Source organism: Physeter macrocephalus, chromosome 2, assembly GCF_002837175.3.
Source record: "Physeter macrocephalus isolate SW-GA chromosome 2, ASM283717v5, whole genome shotgun sequence".
In the NCBI taxonomy this organism is placed as follows: Eukaryota; Metazoa; Chordata; class Mammalia; order Artiodactyla; family Physeteridae; genus Physeter; species Physeter macrocephalus.
In genome coordinates this window covers 39208027-39222302 of record NC_041215.1, presented here as the reverse complement: position 1 = coordinate 39222302, position 14276 = coordinate 39208027, and the positions used below count along the sequence as shown (strand labels likewise).

Sequence of the window (14276 nt, the reverse complement as noted above, 5' to 3'; positions counted from 1 at the left end):
TCTCCCTCCCTCCCACCGTCCCTATCCCACCCCTCTCGTGGTCACAAAGCACAGAGGTGATCTCCCTGTGCTATGCGGCAGCTTCCCACTAGCTATCTAATTTACATTTGGTAGTGCATATATGTCCCTGCCACTCTCTCACTTCGTCACAGCTTACCCTTCCCCCTCCCCATGTCCTCAAGTCCATGCTCTAGTAGGTCTGTGTTTTATTCCTGTCCTACCACTAATCTCTTCATGACATTTTTTTTTCTTAGATTCCATATATATGTGTTAGCATACGGTATTTGTTTTTCTCCTTCTGACTTACTTCACTCTGTATGACAGACTCCAGGTCTATCCACCTCATTACAAATAACTCAGTTTCATTTCTTTTTATGGCTGAGTAATATTCCATTGTATATATGTGCCACATCTTCTTTATCCATTCATCTGTTGATGGACACTTAGGTTGCTTCCATGTCCTGGCTATTGTAAATAGAGCTGCAGTGAACATTTTGGTACATGACTCTTTTTGAATTATGGTTTTCTTAGGGTATATGCCCAGTAGTGGGATTGCTGAGTAGTATGGTAGTTCTATTTGTAGTTTTTTAAGGAACCTCCATACTGTTCTCCATAGTGGCTGTATCTATTTACATTCCCACTAGCAGTGCAGGAGAGGGTGTGGAGAAAAGGGAATGCGTATGGATTCTTCATCTTCACCTGTGCATGGGGCTATGTTGAAAACCCTGGCAACTTCCATCAAGCGCTGGCCTTCTCTGTCCCCAGGCTTTGAACCTGGCCTACTCAAGCATCTATGGCAGCTACCGGAACTTTGTGGGGCCTCCACACTTCCAAGTCATCTGCAGGCTGCTCGGCTACCAGGGCATCGCAGTGGTCATGGAAGAGCTGCTGAAGGTGGTCAAGAGCCTGGTATGTTTCCCCTTGGTGGGCTTCCTTCCCGGGGCGGGGGGTGGTGGTGGGAAGGATCCTGCACACAATTCCTGTGTGGGGAGGGCCTCTCCATTCCATCTCTCACATCAGTCTCCACGCATGAGATTTCCTTTCCAGCCAAAGTCCCAGGTCGTTACCGTGCATTTGACTAACAGACTCCTTTTCAGAAGTGCCCGTCACACCCACAGCCTGTGTGGTGGTGTGGCTGGTGGCTGACACAGCCCATCTCTCACAGCTGCAAGGCACAATCCTACAGTACGTGAAGACGCTGATGGAGGTGATGCCCAAGGTGTGCCGGCTGCCGCGGCACGAGTACGGCTCCCCTGGTGAGCACAGCGTCTCCTTGGGGTGCACAGGGAGGGAGAGTGTCAGCCATAGGCCCCAGTAAGGGAAATCGAGTCGGAAATTACTGATAAGGATCAGATCTGCCTTCCCTGGGTGGGAGGAGGTGGGGAGCCCAACCAGAGCCTGATTGTTTCCAGCAGAAAAAACCAGCCTGCCTTTCAACCAGGAGCGGGTGTGCAGGAGGGTGTGTAGGAGTTGCCGTTTGGGGTGGGAATGCTGGGTGGGGAGTGAGGACTGTGAACCCTGTGCACCTAGGCTCTCCTACAACACCAGGATCTTGAAGATCACTGACCAGGGAGGGGCAGGGAGCTCCACTGCCAGGTCCAACTTAAAAGCTGGACAACTATCTTATTAAGTGACTTGGGCCCACACGTGGGTCGCCCATGCGAGACTGTTCTGATGGGTAGTCGGCTGGTGTGGCTGAGCCCCCAGGTGTTGCTGGCACCGCCCAGGCTATTGGTGTTTAAGGAGACAGTGAGATGACCCATTTGGCCCCTGGGAAGGGACATAACCGTTGGTCTGGCCTGGCTTCAGAGGATCTCAGAAAACAGATGAGTAACATTAGGATGATAAAACTGTTGCTCACATCCTGACTAGAGGTGGATATTTTAAAGGTGGATATTTTAAATGTCAAAGACAAGCCATTTAGGCCAAATCCAAAGCTGGTCTGGGGCAGAGCTGTGGACTTCAGGGCTGCTCTCTGAACGTCCTCGCCCAGCTGGCCTGGCACCACCGTGTGGATAGGGCCATGCTGCTGGGAGCACCCCTGCTCTCTCGTGCCCGTTTCGGGGTGGACCGCAGAGAGGAACGGATGGCCTCTCAGGCAGGCAAGCCTGTGGGGGTCCTTGCCAAACGGCTTTCAGGGCCTGACCTCTCGGAATGAGGGGTTTGAAGTCATTTAAGTTTCTGACTTTGTTCTCCTCAGGGTTTTTGTGGCTATTCTAGGTCTTCTGCATGACTACAGATTCTGGAGTCAGCCTGGGGATTTTTGACTGTATCAGCATTGAATGGATAGATTGAGTTCTTTCCAGACTTTATGCCTTGTGTCTTTTCCTGCCTTATTACAACATCCAGGGCCTCCAGGACAGTGGTGAAGATGTGTTGTCTTGCTCTGGAGCTCTGGGAGAAGGTGTGCAGATTCACCACTGAGTGTGACACTAGCTAGCTACAGGGTTTTTGTAGATGTCCTTTATCAGACTAAGTACATTGCCTTCTGTGCCTGTGAAGGGATACTGAATTTTACCAAATACCTCTTCTACATCTACTAGAGATGACAATGTGGTCTTTCTCATTTATTGCGACGTGATGCCTCCTCTGAAGATACAGGCAGACCTTGGAGATATTCATTGCAGGTTTGGTTCCAGATAACCGCAATAAAGTGAATATTGCCATAAAGCAAGCCACATGAATTTTTTTTATTTCCTGGTGCATATAAAGTTATGTTTACACCATAGTGTAGTCTATTAAGTGTGCAATGACACCATGCCTTATCAAACATACATATCTTAATTTAAAACACTTCATTGCTAAAAAATGGTAACCATCATCTGAGCCTTTAGCAAGTTGTGATCTTTTTGCAATAGTAACATCAAAGATCACTGATCCCAGGTCACCGTAACAAATACAATAATAATGAAAATGTTCAAATATCTCAAGAATTACCAAAATGTGACACAGAGACATGAAGTGAGGGGACGCTGCTGGGAAAACGGCACCTATAGACCTGCTTGATGCAGGGCTGCCACAAATCTCGTTTGTAAAAAACAGTGTCTGCAAAGCACAGTGAAAGAAGCCATGCCTGGACGGGGTTGACAGAGAAAGAGGCTTTGGAGCTGAGGCCCAGCACTCAGGCGGTGGACAAACCACCAGCGCAGGGAATGTGCTGGGCTCAGGAGACACGCGGCCACGTCCTTGTGGGCGCGACGGCGGTGTGAGAATGCTCAGTGTTCCCGCCGTGAACCCCAGGCTGCTCCCTGTGGGGCTGCCTCCCCTCCAGCCTCCCCCAGCCCCACACTCATGCTGTACCGCCACAGGCATCCTGGAGTTCTTCCACCACCAGTTAAAGGACATTGTTGAGTATGCGGAGCTGAAGACGGTGTGCTTCCAGAACCTACGGGAGGTCGGCAACGCCATCCTCTTCTGCCTGCTCATAGAGCAGAGCCTGGTGAGTGCCCCGCCCTGCCCCGCCCCGCGTCCCGCCAAGCCCCCCTCCCCACAGGTGATGGAACAGGCCGAGCTTTAGACGCTTGATTCAGTGGGGTTATTTAGTGGCGGAAGGGGAGCAAGTATCGTAAAGCACCGATCTTTTCTCATGACTGTTTAGACTTTAATTTGAATTTGTTCCCTACAACTGGAAAACAAAAATGCAATGCAGTTCATCACTTAAGAATGTTTTATTATATAGTATTGGCTGCATCTAAATTAACGTATGTGATATACACGTAAGGTAAAAGCACTGCTGCCCAGGGGAATTGTGTATGATGGAAAGTTCCATAGCTGAGGCTGTGGAGCCCTCTAAGTGTGGCTCCATGTGAAGAACTGATTTTTAAATTTTGCTGAATTTTTTTTTACATTTAAATAATTGCATGTGTCCCATGCCTACTGCAGTGGACAGCATAATAAAGCAAACACTAGGAGCCCACCACCACTAGGAAAGCACGCATGGGACACCCGCTTTCTCCACTGATTGCCTCCTGGTGGTGTCATTTAGCCTGTCCCTCTGTCCCCTGTAGACCATGTCAACTGACAGTTCTGCACTGAGAGCCTTGGTGAGTGTAGCACGGGCTCTTGGGTGGCCTCACTCTGCCTTTCCCTCAGGACTAGAGAGCCGGGCATCTTCCCTGGTGCTGGCCTCTTCTGTCTTGTTAAATGCTCCGTTTGTATCTTTTGTCCATTTTACTACAATTTGTGTATCTTCTGTATGTTACACTTCAATGCAAATACCTCCCCCTGTTTTTGGCTTGTCTTTCCACACTAAGAGTGGTGATGTTTGGTAAACTGATACTCTTAATTTGAATGTAGTCTCTTTTTTTTTTTCTTTCTAATGGTTCGCACTTTTTGTATCTCTTCAAAGAAGTCCTTTCCTACCTAGGGGTCATAAAGATATTCTTTCATATTTTCTTCTCAAGGTTTTAGGTTTTGCTTCTCTTTAGTTTGTAATCCTCCTGGAGTTGGTTTTTGTGTGTAGTGAGATGTGGACGAGGTTCTTAGTTCCTCTGGGGGGGACCAGTTGTCCCTCCTCCAGTGGCCGAAGGAAGACTCCTTTCTTTGCTGGTCAGCAGTGTCACTCCGTCATCCTTCAGCTTTTTGTGGATGTGCTGGTCTGTTTCTTGGCTTTCTTCCTCACTCCGCCGGTCTGTGTGTCTGTCCGTGGCTTCTGAAACGTTGTCTTACTCATGGTAGCTCTCACTTAAGTCTTGACACCTGACAGGATGTGCTCCTAACCTTTTACTTCTTCAAGCGCATGCTCTCTCTTTGTGGATCTTTTTGCTCTGCTCTGAAAGTATTAGAATCGGCTTGCCAAATGCATTGAAAAAGCATATTGGCATTTCGATGGGAATTGTTTTGCATTTCTGGCTCCGTCTGGGGAGATCTTTTCTCTGTTGCTTCTTAAAGCAGTCTCTTGTCTCCGGGGCCCTGGCAGCTTGGCAGAGGCAAGGTCGTGTTTTGCAGTGACTGGGGCTGGGGTGCCCGTACACTGTGCAGGGCGTGGCAGTCAGACTGCCAGGCCTGTAGGGGCTGAGCCACTGGACTGGCCCTCTTCCACCAGGTACATAAAAAAGAAAATATGTTGGCTCTCGTGTCAGGGAGCCCAAGGTCGGGTACAGGGTACAGCCTCCGGCCGGGACCCACATCTTCTGGCTTCCCCTCTGCTGCTCTGCTCCCAGAGACCCTTTCCACGTGGTGCCAGAGATGGGCAACTCCCAGGCCCTCACTGTCCCACTAGCTGTGACTCAGCCCAGCCCGCCTCCCCTGTAGCAGGAATGGTGGTGCAGGGCCGGCGGGCGGCTCCCTGAAGAGCTGGTGTCCAGGGCAGCCTCACTCCAGGAACAGCCGAGGAAGAACTGAATCTTTTATCTTTCACGTGTATTTACATGTGAATTTTTAACAACCAGGTAAGTTAGGGAAAATTCCTTTAAATAGTAATCACTCATCATGAATTTCAAAGATTTAATATAGGAAAATTCCCTTCATGAGTGACTTTTCCTGAAACATACACATAAAGGGAACACTTGGACATTTGTTGGCTTCTGGAAGGAGTGTGATCCTGTGTTAGAAACTTAGGGAAAGAGAAATCTGGAACTGATGTGATCCTTACCTGCCCAGACCCTTCAGTAATTCCAGTTGTCTATCCCTGGACACCAGTGCAGCCCTTCTGAGGCGTCCAGCACTCTCAAAGCACCACCCCCCCTGCCCTTCCCAGGCGTCCAGCACTCTGGATGGCCCCCTGCAGTTCTTGGGGGGGTCAGGAGCCAGGTGAGTGCTGGGCCTCGGCGCCCAAGTGACACAGATCCCTGGTGTCTCTTGCCTTCTGAGACCAGGGCCTGGGTCTCAAGTTTACACCCTGTACTGGGCTCCCTTGAGTGACAAGCCCAGTGCTGGGCATCTAGGAAAGACATTAAATCAGTTGATCTTAAAGCAAACTTTGGCTTATGAGTGGACGGATGTTTCTGAAACAATAAATAAAAAGGTCATCTACAACTCAGTTGAATGCCATTTTCTTTTCACTGCAGATTCCATGGCCCATGAGTGGCCCCTGGACACGGTGGCTCTACCTGCAGGAATCTCTGTCCCCATGCCCTCCTGCCCTCTGTGCACCGTCACCCTTTGCTTCCTCCTTCCCCCCTCACCTGTCAGTGCACGTTACGTCAGTGGCAAGAAGCCACACTCTTTGTGTTGGGTGAATCTGCTCCCAGGCCCTGCCCCAGACTGGAATTTTGTGGTCTTGCATTTGTCCTTTTGGAAATAAGGGGTGGTGTTTTCCAGTACCAGAGTGGGACTCTGTAAGGTGAAAGATGCATGGCTCTTCTTACTCCATCTCATCAAACCCAGATTCCAGACACTGATCTCTCCTTGGTGGTTGTTTTGGTGTCTCCAAGGAAAGTGGTAATAAACTGTGTTTGGCATTTGTGTGGACTCCCATTAATATAAATGGAGATGTTAAGCGTAGATGTGTTCTTCAAATTGTCACATTAGAAAAGTGGGGTAACCGTCACCCAGCTGCAGGGGGCACTGAGCCTGTGGTGAGGTATTGGTGGCCCCAGCTGGCACCAAGATTTGGTTGAGTAACCAACAATGTTGATCTTACTCTGAACCTCTGCATTGGAGAGATACGTCTACCTTTCTGAAGAAGGGTTTTTTCGTTTTATTCTTTAAATTCTGCTCTTTAAGCCCAACCTGAAATTTTTGGTGATGTAGTTCTTCTTAGCTTATGTGTGTGTGTGTGTGTGTGTGTGTGTGTGTGTGTGTGTGTTTACTGAACTTTTTGTTTCAGAATAGTTTTAGATTGCTTGCTTTTTTTTGTTTTTTTAAAATAAATTTACTTATTTAATTTATTTTTGGCTGCGTTGGGTCTCCGTTGCTGCATGCAGGCTTTCTCTAGTTGCAGGGAGCGGGGCCTACTCTTCGTTGCGGCGCGCGGGCTCAGTAGTTGTGGCGCACAGACTTGATTGCTCCGCGGCATGGGGAATCTTCCTGGACCAGGGCTCGAACCCGTGTCCCCTTTATTGGCAGGCGGATTCTTAACCACTGTGCCACCAGGGAAGCCCTGCTTGTTTGTTTTTAATACTGGATTTTATAGCCATTCTCCCTCTTTCTCTGGCTTGGTTTGGGTGCAGAAATTTGAGTTCATTGTGAATGACACCTGGAAGCTGCACTGATAGCCAAGTGGTCCCTCTAAAAGTGGTGTTGCCAGCAGGCAGGTGCTTTTACCACCTATAGAGCCCTCCATCTGTGTGGCTCTGCCCCAGCCGTTCCACCCAGCAGCTCTCTTCCCTCATCAAAGTTTCCCATCCCCCATCCATTGGCCCAGCCACTTTCTTGCAGTTAGTCACCTTCCAGATGCCCTCCAACCCTCTCTTGGTGCAGATGGGCTGATCGCCCGTCTCCACTTGGCTTTTTTCACTTGACAGTAAATATATTTTGGAGATCACTCCACATCAGTAAGTGGTGACGTTCCTCAGCCTCTCTCAGCTGCGTGGCACTCCACGGACATTGCCCCCGTGCTGTTTGCAGCTGTGGCGTCGCCTTCTGATGCCTTCCTTCTTTAAGCATGTCCTCTTTCGGCCCCCACGCCTCCTTCTCCTAGTGCAGGGGGCCTGGGGACCAGGTCCTGTGTGCACTGGCCTAGAGGGGCTCCCGTCACGTGTATGCTGCGTGAACAACTCGTGTTGTTGCTGGACTTGGGCACAGGAGACGGGGTGGAGGTCAGCCTCCCTCTGGAGGGTTCTGGAGGAGCAGGGGTGGCTGATTGGCTGCTGCACCGGGCTTACATTAGGTGACGATGGGACCCTCACTTGATGGGTACAGAAAGCCTTCTCTTCCTCCTCTTGGTCTTAGCCTTGCTTTCATCTTTGGGGAGATCCTCAGAAGGGAAACTCTCATCAGTCAGTATGTTTTGACTCTCTGATAACCATTTCTTTAACAATTTGTTTTATTAAGGTTTCAGGATGGGTGTAGAGTAGGAGGCGTGACAGCCCATTCTCGTCTTCTGCCTTTTTGCCCTGAGGTGAACGCACCGAGGTCTAAGGAGCTTTCCCTTGTTTATGAGCCCTCGGACTCGGGAAGGGCGCCCTGTTCTTGCCCATCTTTGGGTTCATGCTGGGCTTTTAGGAGTTCTGCAACCCCTGTGACATTGGAAGTAAACTTTCTCCCTGCATTGCATTGTTCTGGTGGTCTTGTGTAGCGTGGGGTTTTATTGCCTCTTTAAAGGAGTTGGTGATCCAACAACAGGTTCAGAGCGACTGCTCAGAACCTCGTTTTGGGCTCTGTGGGGAATCGCTGACGCTGCCCCTTCCTTCTGCCTTCCGCGCTGTTTACACAGGAAGCACCTCCTTCCTACCTCTGCACGGAGGGCTGCAAAACTGTAAATACAAAGGCCACGTTCAGTGCTGGGTTTACTCATGTCTCTGTTTACATTAGTCAAAAGTAAGTAAAAATGAAAATTCAGTTCCTCAGCCTTAACAGCACGGCTAGGGGACGTTTCCATCATCCCAGAGCCTCCTGTTGGGCAGTGCTCTTTGCAGTGTTTAATTTACACTAAATGCCAAAGATGTGCCTTGTTGTCAGCGCCTGATTTCTTTGTCCATTTTTGCTGTGAGATAAGCTTCCTAACACAGCCTTCTTTTACTTTGTTCTAGTCTTTAGAAGAAGTATGTGACCTGCTGCACGCAGCCCCTTTCCAGAACATCTTACCGAGAGTCCACGTGAAAGGTGAGCCAGTCCTCTGACCAGGGCAGGGATGCATGTCTGTGTGGCCAGAGAGTTTTTATTTTTATTTATTTATTTATTTATTTTAATTTATTTTTTTAATTTTTTATTTTTTTCTTTTTTTCAGAGAGTTTTTAGTTACAGGCCAGCTTTGTTTGAGTTTCGAGCCTGTTCAGTCATAACCTGGGGTAATTGGTAACATAATGTAGTTAAATGAGTATCAAATAATGGAAGTATTCAGGGCTGAAATGCTGTGTCTTCGATGTGCTTCAGAATAGCATGGAAGCAGGGGTGTTGGGTATCTATGAAACAGGAGTGCCATCTCATGACTGTTGCAGCAGATGGGCACAGAGGATTCATTGTACTGTGCTCTGTTTTTGATTACATTTGGATTTTTCAGTAAGTTTTTAAAAGTGTATATTGGACAGAAAATCAATTCTCTGAGTTAAAATAGCAAATGAGCCAGTTCCATAAAAGAATTTTCAAAGAGAACCTACATGTATAATGTTAAACATTTTTCATTTGGTTGGTTTTTGTTTGTTTTGACAAAATTAAACTTGTGCAGTTGTTTTTCATACAAAGGAATAGAGTATAAAATATTTTTTTCCACTGCAGAGGGAGAGAGACTTGATGCCAAAATGAAAAGACTAGAATCAAAGTACGCCCCACTGCATCTTGTCCCTCTAATCGAAAGACTGGGAACCCCTCAGGTAATGCATGTTGGGGCCGCTGTCACTGCCGTGAGCTGGGCCCAAACGTTAGGCCACTGGCTGGGTTGGGGCTTGAGAGCACGGGCTCTGGGTGAGACCCAGCCCTGAAGCGTCGTGAGGGAGGACAAGCCCGCTCAGCTGCTCAGGCCCCAGTGTCTCAAGTGGGGCTCGTAACAGGACCTTGTCACAGGGTGGCCAGGAAGTTTGAATGAGCTAATACGTGGAAGGGACTTAGAACATCACCTGGCACGTGAGACAGACACAGAAAACGTCACTGTTTTTGTTGTCCGTCCCTTCACGAAGAAGGCTTTCTCATAGGTTTTTTTTTTTTTTTTTTTTTTGTGGTATGCGGGCCTTCCTCTGTTGTGGCCTCTCCCGTTGCGGAGCACAGGCTCCGGACGCGCAGGCTCAGCGGCCACGGCTCACGGGCCCAGCCGCTCCGCGGCATGTGGGATCCTCCCGGACCGGGGCGCGAACCCGGTTCCCCTGCATCGGCAGGCGGACGCGCAACCACGGGCACGAACACGTGTCCCCTGCATCGGCAGGCGGACGCGCAACCACTGCGCCACCAGGGAAGCCCTCTCATAGGTTTTTAAGAACAGAAGGCAGGGAGGAGTTCCGTGAACTTAGGACAGCTACGTCAGTCTCTCAACCTCAGCATTGTCGCCATTTTGGACGAGATAATTCTGTGTTGTGGGGACTGTCCTGTGAATTGTAGGACATTTAGCAGGATCCCTGGCCTCTACCCTCTAGATGCCACTAGACCCACCCAAGCTGTGACAACCAAAAATGTCTCCACACATTGCCAGATGTCCTCTGGAGACAAATCACTCCCCGTTAAGAACAGCTGTACTCGACAGTTCTCAACTCTGAAATACGTTTAGTGTGGTAAGACATACGGGTAATAGCTGACGTATTTATTTTGTTGATGCTTATTTCTAAAAACCCTCTTCTGCAAGCTGGGATAGTTCCCAGTGAGTCAAAAACAAAATTGGAGTACTTTAGTTTCAGCACTCCAGCCTCCTGCCATGCCCGTGACATTTTGTCCTTCCTACAGCAAATTGCAATAGCAAGAGAGGGGGACTTGCTGACGAAGGAGCGCCTCTGCTGTGGCCTGTCTATGTTTGAAGTCATCCTGACTCGGATCCGGACCTTTCTGGACGACCCCATCTGGCGTGGGCCCCTGCCCAGCAATGGGGTCATGCACGTGGATGACTGTGTCGAGTTTCACAGACTGTGGAGCGCCATGCAGTTTGTCTACTGCATTCCTGTGGGAACACACGAGTTTACAGTCGAGTAAGCGCGTGCTTGGGGCGGGGTGGGGGAGAGAACCTGGCGCTGGGCTAACACAGGGGACCACCTTCCTCTGGAAACGGACCCCCAAATTGCTGAGCTGCTATAAAGCTGCTCAAGTGGGGGCTCTTGCCTGAGGCCCAGCAAGTGTCTCAGGGCTGGGCTTCTGGGGTTCTCTGAACTCATGGAAACTACTTGTGCAAGTCAGGTGTATATTTTGCTAGATAGGAGGGCCGCAACTTCATGAACTCATTCTTCATGGAGGAGCCACAGTTTGCCAGAGGAAGCCCAAAGAGGTGTTTACCAGGGACACACCTCTGCTTAGCATTCCAGGCGGGGCACGCAGGTGGTTTGGTCGCTGGAATCTGATCACTCATCCTACCTACTGCTTCTTGTCCCCAGGCAGTGTTTTGGCGACGGGCTCCACTGGGCTGGCTGTATGATCATTGTCCTTCTTGGGCAACAGCGGCGCTTTGCTGTACTGGATTTTTGCTACCATCTACTCAAAGTCCAAAAACATGATGGCAAAGATGAAATTATCAAAAACGTGGTATGTGGAAGTTTCACAAAAAAAGATACTTTCTAGTTATTATAAGTCGTTTTTCTGGGAATGTTTCTCATGCCAGGACAACTGAAGCTTTCTTTTCACTCCCCAAATGAATCTAAATAGAATTAGTAAGTAAAGGAGTCTGGTACTGAAATACTCATGGTTCCATTTTCCTTCTATTTTCAAGGTATGTAGACCTACTTCAAATTATAGAGCCTTGTAAGATCTGCATTTTCAGATTACTGGCATACCCTTCAAGTCTTCTGGCTCCCTTCATTGTAGTTAAAGTGTGCTTGGGGCTTTTTTAAAGATCTTTTTGTGTTTTATGGATACTTTGTAATTGAATTCCAGAAAATACTCTGCCATTATCTTTTCAAATATTTTAGTTTTTCTTCCATTTTGGGACTTCAGATATGTGTCAGATGGACATATCTCGTCTCCACTTAATATCTCAAGTCTTCTAGGTCAGAAGTCGGGTACAGCACAGTTCAGCTGGGTCCTCCATTTACAGTTTCACAAGGCTGCTATCAGTGTGTCTGTAGGGCTGTGCTCCTTTCTGGAGCCTCTGGTCATGGATCTGCTTCCAGACTCATTCAGGTGGTTGGCTCAATTCAGTTCCTTACAGTTGGAGAACTGAGGTGTCCATTTCCTTTTCCTTGGCTCTCTGGGCTGTACCCAGAGTACTGTCTTCATTTAACTTAACTCACTTCAGCTCAGTCTGACCTGCTGTGCTTTTGTTTTCAAAAGTCATTAGTTTATATTTAAAATGTTGATTTGGTTCTTCTTCAAATCTTGGTAGTAACTGATAATTTTATCTTCTTCATGGAATTTTTTCCAATTTTTATTCCTTTACACATTTCATGTATCTCATATTCTTTATTTTTTAGTTCTAGTATCTGCGGCCTCAAGGGGTATCTAAAACCCTGAAATGTTGGACTTTTTTTTTTTCCCTTTTTGGCTGCATCAGGTCTTAGTTGCAGCACACAGGATCTTCTTTGCAGCACGTGGGATCTCTCATTGCGGCATGCAGGCTCTTCGTTGTGGCGCACAGGTTTCTCTCTAGTTGTGGCACGTGGGTTCTCTCTCTAGTTGTGTCATGCAGGGTCCAGAGCACGTGGGCTCTGTAGTTTGAGGCATGCAGACTCTCTAGTTGAGGTGCGCGGGCTCTATAGTTGTGGCGTGCAGGCTTAGTTGCCCCGCGGCATGTGGGATCTTAGTTCCCTGACCAGGGGTCCCCTGCATTGGAAGGCAGATTCTTTACCACTGGACCACCAGGGAAGTCCCTGTGTGTTGGATTTTTATTTGGCAGCTCGTTTGATAGGGTTTTCTCCTAGGATTTTCATTTACTGTTCATCTCCCAGAATTATTACCAACTTGGAACCACTTTAGCCTAATGAGAGGTCCAGGCTTCATGGAGAGTCTCCAGGTGTAGTCCACCTTGCATACTGCCCAGGCTGTCTCCTCATCCCACTGCTGCTGGTGGCATCTATCCCTGAGGAAGTCCTGGCTTTTGCTTTACTTCCTGCATAGACAGAACCAGCAGTGCTTGTGGTTTTTTTATCCGGTTCTATTATAGCATGAAGGTCTGTCAAAGCATCCTGTCCACAATAACTGGAAATGTTTAAAACTTGTGTTATTACTAGTTTACTGGTCTTTCCCCATTGACCATATTATCTTCATCTTTACATTCCTGACTTTTAGGAGGTGTCCTATAGATTCTTAATACCTGTTTGTTGAATAAATAGGTCTGTAAGTTTCACAAATGAATCTACAGTTAGTACCATGAAACCAACAGAGAAATGTTACAAAATATATTCATCGGTCCAATAGTTAATGAGATGGTACGTGTCAGTAATTTGCTATAATTTTTCTGAGAAAATATGAAAATCCGGACATTTTGACACATGAAGAATAAATGTGTAACTGTCATTAGTAAAACATCCTAATTTTAACTGTTGTAGCCTTTGAAGAAGATGGTGGAGAGAATTCGCAAGTTCCAGATTCTAAATGATGAGATAATCACTATCTTGGACAAGTACTTGAAGTCGGGCGATGGGGAGAGCACGCCCGTGGAACACGTCCGCTGCTTCCAGCCACCTATCCACCAGTCCCTGGCCAGCAGCTGAGGGCATGTGTATCACGTTTTTGAAGAGTCCCAGTACTGACTGCATTTAAGAACTATAAGGGCATGTTTTTCTTTCCATAAACTATTTAGTGAGATTTTTAGGAACTATTTTTCAGTATCTCTGTGCCTGTTAAAGGGGGTGTTTTCGATCTAAAAGCTTAATTTTATAAAATTGACTTATTTTTCTACACTAAAATTGTACATACTTTTGGTAATTGGAAAGTCCGAGAATTTGGCTGCTGCTGGTTGCCATCACGTCCTTACAAAATTATTTTCCATTTTTCTATGGAATGTTCCAACAGCTAGCTATGTTATGAAGTGCTGCTGAGTTCATCCATTTATCCTTTAACAAAGGATCCGTAATATTTAGGGAAAGATTTGTGAACTTAAGCAAGAACCTTAATTACCAGCTAATTGTGATAAAACCCATTACCAATTAGAATTAAACAATGATTATTTAGCTTTTGTTTAGGGATTTTTCTGTTTTTTTTTATGAAAACCTTTTCTAAGTCATTTGTTCCTTTCCCCTTTTTGTGTCAGTGTTTCAGAAAATAGTGAACTTGATTTCTCTGCTTCTGCTAAATCCAGTTGTGACAAAATCTAATTTGTGAGGTATGATTTAAAGGTTATAGAAATAAAACTAATGAAACCTGTTTGTGTTCCTTCATTTACTGTGACCCTCCCTATGAGCCCTGGCTTGGGCAAGGTACTTTCTCTCCTCACTCGAGTGCACAAACCAGGCCAGGAGTCTAGGTCACCTGCAGCCTTGGGAGAAGGGACAAGATCATGATAGTAACTTCCATATGGCTTTAAAAACGTTAATACCAAAAAGTCCAGGTGCATCATCCATGGCACCAAATAAATACAGTCGTCTGTGAACTATTCTGTTGTACTGTTT

At 47.3% G+C, this 14276-nt stretch overlaps 1 protein-coding gene across 1 annotated transcript in view; it reads left to right on the top strand.

The window, feature by feature from the left end:
* Positions 1-14031, top strand: part of CYFIP1 (cytoplasmic FMR1 interacting protein 1) — a 118894-nt gene extending 104863 nt beyond the window's left edge. Inside the window, exons 24-31 of the mRNA XM_055087405.1 lie at positions 766-909; positions 1166-1256; positions 3309-3439; positions 8634-8706; positions 9319-9413; positions 10471-10709; positions 11109-11256; positions 13215-14031. Of these exons, the coding sequence (XP_054943380.1) occupies positions 766-909; positions 1166-1256; positions 3309-3439; positions 8634-8706; positions 9319-9413; positions 10471-10709; positions 11109-11256; positions 13215-13379 (1086 nt within the window). The 3' untranslated portion in view covers positions 13380-14031. The remainder of the gene's footprint in view (positions 1-765; positions 910-1165; positions 1257-3308; positions 3440-8633; positions 8707-9318; positions 9414-10470; positions 10710-11108; positions 11257-13214) is intronic.
* The last annotated feature ends 245 nt before the right edge of the window (positions 14032-14276 follow it).